At 36.0% G+C, this 8,429-nt stretch overlaps 1 protein-coding gene across 1 annotated transcript in view; it reads left to right on the top strand.

Annotated features, from left to right (window-relative positions):
• Positions 1-3,835: 3,835 nt before the first annotated feature.
• Positions 3,836-8,429, top strand: part of LOC147078709 (uncharacterized) — a 42,784-nt gene continuing 38,190 nt past the window's right edge. The window contains exon 1 of the mRNA XM_085960502.1: positions 3,836-4,424. Within this exon, the coding sequence (XP_085816628.1) occupies positions 3,836-4,424 (589 nt within the window). The remainder of the gene's footprint in view (positions 4,425-8,429) is intronic.

The raw sequence follows: 8,429 nt of genomic DNA, 5'->3' as shown, positions 1-8,429 counted from the left end.
AAAACTTCAAAATTACAATACTTTATAACAGAAAAACAACTAAAAACGAGCAAAACATTTCACTCTAATAAAAGTCTACTCGACACACATTTTTACAAAAAACAGCACTAAAACAAGAAGAATATTGTGTAGTAGAGTCTATCTAATCTCTTGGAAATGTGTGATAGAACATTTTGAAACTATATTCAAAGAGAATTTTAAGTGGAAAATAAAAACATAAGTTGTTAAACACAATATCTATTACAGGATTTTAAATCCCATAATCCCTGAAATGAAAATACATGGCAATAGTTTTTGTATGTTTGTTTCACAATTAAAGTAAAAAAAATACGTACCCACTTTATTTATAGAAGATATATTTTAATTTATGAAAATTGTGTTTCGTTGTTTTAACGGCAAAAATATTTACTTTCAACATATTATTTTATGATTTCTCTGAGGAGAGCTTCTTTTAATACATTACAATATCTTCTTGAACTTTTAAAACTATAAAGAGTTTATATCCGCTATTTTTTAATTCAACTTATACAATATTATTATTTCTATTTCTCAGTTCAAGGCCAGTCAAAATATTAAAGACTTACTGTAAAGTAATGCACTAAAACAAGTTTATTGTACTCCCCATCGTTGTAGTCCAGTTGCAATGCCAATATCCAAAATATCTTATAATAAAAAAACAGGCAATTTAATACCGGAAACAAATCTTCTTCAACTATACCCGCTCTTCAGTTAGAGCAAACGGATACGACACAGTGGCTCCAAGAATCTCTATCATTCGCCAGTCTTTTTGTATCTTCACAAGAGGGCAATTTTTGAACGAAGCAGTATCGAAGCTATTAAAGCGGTCCGCTTCGATTTTGTATGAGAAATTTTATTCCTGCTTCGATTTATGTAAACGCATCTAAAAGTCGCGGATGCTTTGAGTTTCACATGCTTCCCCGGTAGTGGCGCCAGTTTGTCGCTGTGGCTGGCGGTTATTTTATTTATCATTTTACAACGTTTTTATTAGCTCGTATTCTTGTTTGTCCGGTACAAATCTTGCAATCGATTTTTAACTAGCTTCCCGACTAGCTAGACATTTGAAACTTTTAGAATATATCAGAACACGATGCCAATGCATTCTTTTAATATTTTTAGCCATATTTAAGCAGAATTGAATTAATTTTCAGTTAATTCTGTTTTGCATGGAAAGTTATTTCAGAAAAATCCGTAAAAAGTAAAAGACTATTATTGGTTGCTAAGGGGGTGGTCTTAGCAACTAAATTATTAATATATACGTGCGTTACTATGGAAATCTAAATGAAATATCAAAATGACATTTCAGTATTCTATATTTGTTTGTTTTATATTTACTTCATATCAAGTACAAGTTTGAGCATATTGAGAATATTAATTCAACAGAAAATTTAAAAACGTTGTATATAAAAAGTTCTTTTTATCTTGTAATTATTTATTATTTCAATTTTGACAGATCAAATACTGAACACAGATCGTAAAGTAGCCTCGTAAGGCTGTTATTTTGTATTTAAATTATTATTAAGGTATTTATTGTTATTTTATAATATAAGTAGGTATGTACATACATATTTTTATTAATATTAATTAGGTTTGTAAAATACATCGGGAGTTCTGTTTCTGTTTTTGTATTAACCATTGTAATATCAATATTAGTTACATATTATAAGGTAAATAAGCGACGTAAGTAGTTTCTTTAAGAATAAATTAACTCGTATGTCTTTTTAAGAAAAGTCGTTTTATTAATGCTACTACATTATTTATAACAGTAACTGATACAATATGATAATGTCATTACCATATTTTAGGTTATTTTCTTGTTTAACAGTTAACTTGAGCTGCCATGGATAGCACGTGAGCATAGACAAAAATATAATGCAAATTTCCATCCAATATTTCTGTTGAATTATTGGACACCGTTCGAAGCCATCTGCTTACTGTTGAAGCTATTTCGTGTTTCAAGCAAGTTATCATATTTAATGAGACTGCATCGTTCAAAAATTGCCCTCCAGGTAACATCAGAATTTTGTAGGCGCTGAAATACAGTTAAATTGAAGAACAGGCAAGCCAGGTTGAAATTTTTTCGAAAGCTTTGTAGTAGGTACGTAGCTGAGTAAGCTCAAACGTCACCTTTTCACCGTCAGTGTGATGACAGGCTGCATGGTCTGCTAAATCATCACTTCATTACTTCTAAAGTTATACTACCACATACACAGTATCCGCCGCAAACATATGTTCTCAAAGCTCATTATACGGTTGCTCTAAGCTTTTAAAATGCGCCATGATTCACTACCATATAGCTGCACCGTCCGAATGCAAGAATTGAATAGGATTAATTTGTGAGTATTGAGTTGAATCTTGTTCTAATCATTCATGTTAACATAGACAGCTCTCCCATCTTTCGTGATATACGACACCTCTACGTATTTAAAGTCAATACTCTTGATGTTTTCCCCATTGCTAATCAGGGAGAAAACTGAATCAGGACAGGTGCGAAGAAAATCAATGGAAATAAATAAAATAGGTAAAATACTTTTTTATCCAACGGATAGTTCACAAGATTTAAGAATGTAACAATATAATAGAGTAGGAACAACATACAGAGGGTAGAGTATAGGCGTCATAACTTTGCGCTTCGGCTTTAAGATGAAAATGATGTAATATATTCTAAAAACATATTTTTAAAATAAAATATTTGTTTATTACAACATATAATATTAATACAAGTGAATATCATTTGATCTAATTTTATGCGAGGTAATAAGGCAAACAGGCGTATCAGTGTAGTAAAAAGTGCAAAGCTATAAAACGTATAGGTACTCTACATTGCAAGTACGTTGTAACATAAACTTTGGAGAGATCCTGACACCGGTTAGTAATTAAGGTAATTATTAATACTTCGATTCAAAATACAAAAGCCGACTGCAAAACAAAAAAAAAATAGAAACCGCTTTAGTGGTAATTGTAAAAATCACTAAGTAGTTAATTTAATTAAAATTAGATAGGCCACACATAACTTGGTGGTAATTACAGATGAGTGCGTATCCTAATATATGTGGTTTTGAACCCGTTGGTTGTCGTTTTTTTTATTTAATTTTCTAATGGTTATATTTCTCTAAAAGTGTTTTATAATTATGTACTTATTGGTAAAATTGTCAAATTTTTTTTTTAAATTTTGCAATTTTCAATAAATATATCGAAGATGGTAAACCAATAAAAAAAGGCAAAAAAAGTCTAAGGAATGTTTTTGGTAGTCTATATTTAAGAACGGCTCTTGACAATTATATGTATGAGACGCATTCTGCAGTTATGTACTCGATATTTGGCATGTATCCGATAACCTGGAGAGACCAGTAATTGTTTTGGATAGCGTCCGTAGAAGGCGATGTAATGAAAGAGCGAACAAGTGAAGGAGTTCACTGGGGGCAGCCTTCACACTGCCTTGAGAGAGGCAGAAGACCGAGATGGGTAGAGACACTTAGTCGCTCAAAAGATAAATGAATTTTAGGGTTGTCATGATCCTCAGCTATGAAAAAAATACCAAGAAGAGTTGCCTAGTATTAGATTATTTATATCATCTTCAGTAGGTATTATACAAATGCGTCAGCAAAAATTATTTCTTGATAGAGTTTTTTCTTATTGTGGGTTGATACTTATTACTTGCGAAGGGTGGAGGTAGGCTGTTAAGATCCGCCATAAATAGTGCAAATTAAACTTTCTTAGTCACAAGTATTTGTTTTTATTGAACTAGCACTACAATTTACAGATGGTGTTTGTTAGTTTTTAAAAATCAATTAAACACTGCACATGCACATGGGAGATGATTGAGAAGAGGAAGCTCCTGAAAGAATTGCGAGACAATGGTACATACGACCCACAGCGCAGCGCGGAATACCAGACAATGGACCGCGTGGTAAAGCGTTCTGCCCGCCGCGATAAGCGCCGACGCCTGGATGACCTCATTCGGGATGCGGAATCTGCTGCCTGCAAGAATAATCCAAGTGCTCTCTTCCGCATCACCAGAGCAATTTGCGGTAAAAAACGTCCAGTGGTCACTGCATTACGCAACTCTGACGGAGTGACAGTCACCGAACCTGCAAAGGTCCAGGAGCTATGGCGCCAACATTTCAGTGATGTCCTGAATCGCCCACCTCCATTGCATCCCTTCGATATTCCGTCGGAGATCACCGCCCTCAGAATCACTACTGCATCGGGATTCTGCGAAGATCCTCCGACAACTGCTGAAGTTAAAGAGGCTGTCAAAAGATTGAAGCGCAGGAAAGCTCCTGGAGATGATGGCATCCATGCAGAATTTCTGCTCTGCGGACTGAGTGCTGTATTGCCGTCCTTGTGTGACCTTCTGCACGAGGTGTGGGAAAGGGAGCAGTGCCCTAAAGCCTGGAGGGATGGTACCGTTGTTACTCTGCACAAAAAGGGTAACCCACAAGACTGTAATAATTACAGAGGAATCACTCTCCTCAGCGTTCCCGGGAAGGTGTTGGCGCAGATTCTCCTGTACAGGATTAGAAGTCCCATGCTGGACGTTTTGCGTGCGCAGCAGAGTGGATTTGTCCCGGAGAAGTCCTGCTCAGAGCATATTTCAACTCTCCGAAGCCTTCTGCAACAGTACCAAGAGATGAATATACCTGTCGCCTGCTGCTTCGTGGACTATGAAAAGGCATTTGACAGTCCTCATCGTGAATCTCTGTGGCAAATTCTGCTAGGATATGGTGTCCCACGGAAACTGGTCGCCGTGATAAGTGCTCTCTACACCAATACAGAGTGTCGCGTGAGAGCAGCCGGAACATCCTCTGACCTCTTTGAAATCACGTCAGGAGTCAAGCAAGGATGTGTACTTGCGCCCTTTCTTTTTATCATCATGATGGATTTCATAATGCGTAAGACGGTTTGCCCCGACAGTGGGATACGCCTACATCATGATGACACAAGCGATCTATGCGAAGAAAGACTGTGCGACTTGGAGTATGCAGACGACGCAGTCGTGTTTGACTCGACGATCGAGAGGTTGGAGGTGACCGTGAACAGGCTAGCCGCGAACTCGATGCGTGTGGGTCTTCATCTGAATGCCGCTAAGACCAAATCCATGTGCAGTGCTGCTTGCATCGACGCCGACACTCCTCTGCGGGTTTCTGGTCTGCCCGTCGAGCTGGTGTCCAGATTCAAGTACTTGGGTGCCACGGTTGCCGATGATGGTGGTATTTCTAGTGAGCTTGGAATCCGCATGGGTGTGGCGGGCTCTGCGTTCAACCAACTTGGAGTCGCATGGAGGTCAAGGCTGTATTCTGTGAGGACCAAATGTCGTTTGTTTAACGCGTGCGTGCTACCTGTGCTCCTGTATGGCTGTGAGACATGGCATCTTACTAAGCTTCAAGAGTCTCGGCTTTTGAGCTTTGAGAATCGATGTCTCCGCAGAATCTTAGGGGTACATTGGTACGACCGCGTTACAAATATCCGAGTTCGTGAGCAGACACAACAGCCTTCGGTGATTGAAGTTATCACGAAGAGACGATTCACGTGGCTGGGACATGTATTCCGGATGCCGCCAAAAAGTGCAGCACTTCGTACCCTTGTGGCACAGCCTCAAGGGTTCCGTCGCCGTGGCCGGCCCTCCCTCACCCTGCAGCGATGCTACAAAAGCGACCTACGTGCTGCAGGTCTGACATGGCGGGAGGCACAGGAGTTAGCGATGGACCGAGGGAAGTGGCGCCAACTTGTGCTTGCCCTATGCCCCAATGTTGGGACGTGACAGGGTGAAAGAAGAAGAAAAAGAAACCAAACCATAATAGTTTTGGTATACTTTGGGCGATACGACTAAATTGTGCACACTTTTTCATTCATACTTATTAGTTCTCGTTGGATTAATAATACATATTACATATCGTTGGTTCATTTTTTAAATTCAATAAGCCCTGCCTAATCCAAACTACAATAGATAAATGTTTTTGAAATATCCAAAGTTATGTATGACTTAATTGAATAATTTTGGATATTTATAGATATACGAGTATTTTTTTTACTACTATCTATTATGGCATTGTTTTCGCAGGGTTTAATTGAATTTTAAAAACTACTCAACACAATCTGTAAATAATTGTAATCTTATTTCAATGAAAACAAAAACGTATGACTGATAAACTTTATTGTGCACTATTTATGGTGGATCTTAACAGCCTAACTCCACCCTTCACCACTGATACCCATAATATGAAGATTTATTTTTATTTTATAGTGCTCTCTTGTAAGCTTGTAATTTGTCACTTGCGCTTATTTGCGTTAGAATTCTCGGTATTATTAAATTGATGAGATACGAATATTAAGACTTGTATAAAACTCATTCCATCGTTAATTTGGTGTAACATATTATTGGCAGTCAATGTTCCCGGGCCAAACAAAATGAGCAGAATCCTATAAACCGAAAGTTTATGTAAGTAAGACAAACAGTGTTTGTCCCGCAATAGCAGTTACCATAAATATTGTGAGATTACTCTTTTGGGAGAGCGTAGTTAGTTCGCGTAGTGTATTATGGAGAATAATTGAAAAAGTTTACGCAAAACGATTTATTGAAAACTTTACGGCAGGATAGGCCCAATTCGAACGGTCTAAGCCTAAAATACGTTATCAAAAATATTAAGGGGGCTCAGCGTAAACATATTTACCAATAAAATTATTGCTGACATATAATTTTGTTCTGAAAATTAAGCTCCACATAAAATACGCACCATAGCTAAATTCAGAGACATATTTTGCCTGTATTAATTTTAAATATTTTATAACAAAAATGAGTATAAAATTTAACATTAATATCTACCTCATTCAAATGCAACACGTACCTATATAAATAGTACATAGAAGATAAATAACTTGAAAACACCTCAGATATATAGAAAAAATCACCGAGACATGTGCCTATATTAATTTTAAATATTTTATAACAAGACTTTAAAAATTAGAATAAAATTTAACGTCTACTTCATTCAAATGGAACACGTATATAAATAGTAAAAAGGACATACATAACTGGAAAACACCTCAGATATACCCAATAGAAAAAAATCTTATTTGAAAAAAATAAAATGCTCGACGGGATTTTTTCTAGTGGGTATAATTGAAGCCCCTAGTTTCAAAAGCCCCTAAAACGATTTTAGGTAGTTCTGAAAAAAATAAGAAAAACGATTATAGGTAGTTTTGAGAAAAATTAGAAAAACTCATGTTATCCATTAAATCTGTTTACTTTATCGTCGGTCTATCTTGTAAACCTCGTAAATCCAAATCAACTAATTGTTCAGGAGACAATAAAAACTGTCTAATTTTGGTTTTAAATGGAATTTCGAAATTTCAAAAATCCATTTGGTTACTTTTTAAATCAGCAACTGTATTCAGTAATTATTTTTAATAAATTTTCATTATACTTATTAAAAATAGCCTTTTTTGGATTTATGAGGTTTTCATACTTAGTGTATTTTGCCTTTTGATGGATTTAGAAGGTTTTCAGTCATAAAAACGAGTACTGTTTAAGACAATTGCAAATTAAGACACATTGTATAGTTTACAAAAATATCAAATGTAATGTTTAAACTTATTAACAATTTTACTTATATAGGTATATTTAAAAAAAATAATAAATGAACATGTTATTTTTTTTTAATGTGGTAGATTATCGTAGTAATCGTGAAAATTTTTCGACAAAACAGTCTTCAGTTCTTGCAGATCATGATGTTTCCTTGGTTTGATTTTAAGACGACTGGCATGTAGAGGTGAAAGGTCAGCAAACTTTTTAGGTGTGACGTCCTTGTCCTTTCTGTGAGGCAATCAATGACATTATTAATGGACAACGCACTCAATACAGTAGCTAGCAAGTAAATTCACGCACAGCGACATTCGCACATGTATAGGTAGACGTCACGCAATTTCCATTATGCGATATCACGCATCGGAATTGATAGCAATATCACCTTTATTGTAATGGCGTTAGAACAGTGTTTCTAGTGTCAATGTTTATTTGAGCGAACCCGTTTGAACCAAACCGTTCGGCAGACCCGACAAAAAGCATCAGGAATTTATAGCAATATCACCTTTATTGTAATGGCGTTAGAACAGATTATGCCATTCGGCAGACCCGACAAAAAAGTGAGTGTCATTTTTATTCCCAGATGCTTGGTCCATATTAATGTCATTGGAGGCAATACACTCCAAACATCTGAAAATCTTAATTTATACTGTATAGTGCCATTTGGTTCATATAATGATGCCCTTATATCAGTGACAACCGGATTACCAACTTTTTATAAATTTAAAGTCAAATTTGTTGAAATCGTTGTGATATAGATATTCACTATAATATGGCTCTGGTTTCTTTCGAGCATTACGGCATTTATTCCGCAGGAACATTTATA

Source organism: Rhyacophila brunnea, unplaced genomic scaffold (assembly GCF_057557595.1).
Source record: "Rhyacophila brunnea isolate RB1 unplaced genomic scaffold, BYU_Rbru_1.0 scaffold_11, whole genome shotgun sequence".
Lineage (NCBI taxonomy): Eukaryota > Metazoa > Arthropoda > Insecta > Trichoptera > Rhyacophilidae > Rhyacophila > Rhyacophila brunnea.
This window is presented reverse-complemented; position numbering and strand designations above follow the sequence as displayed.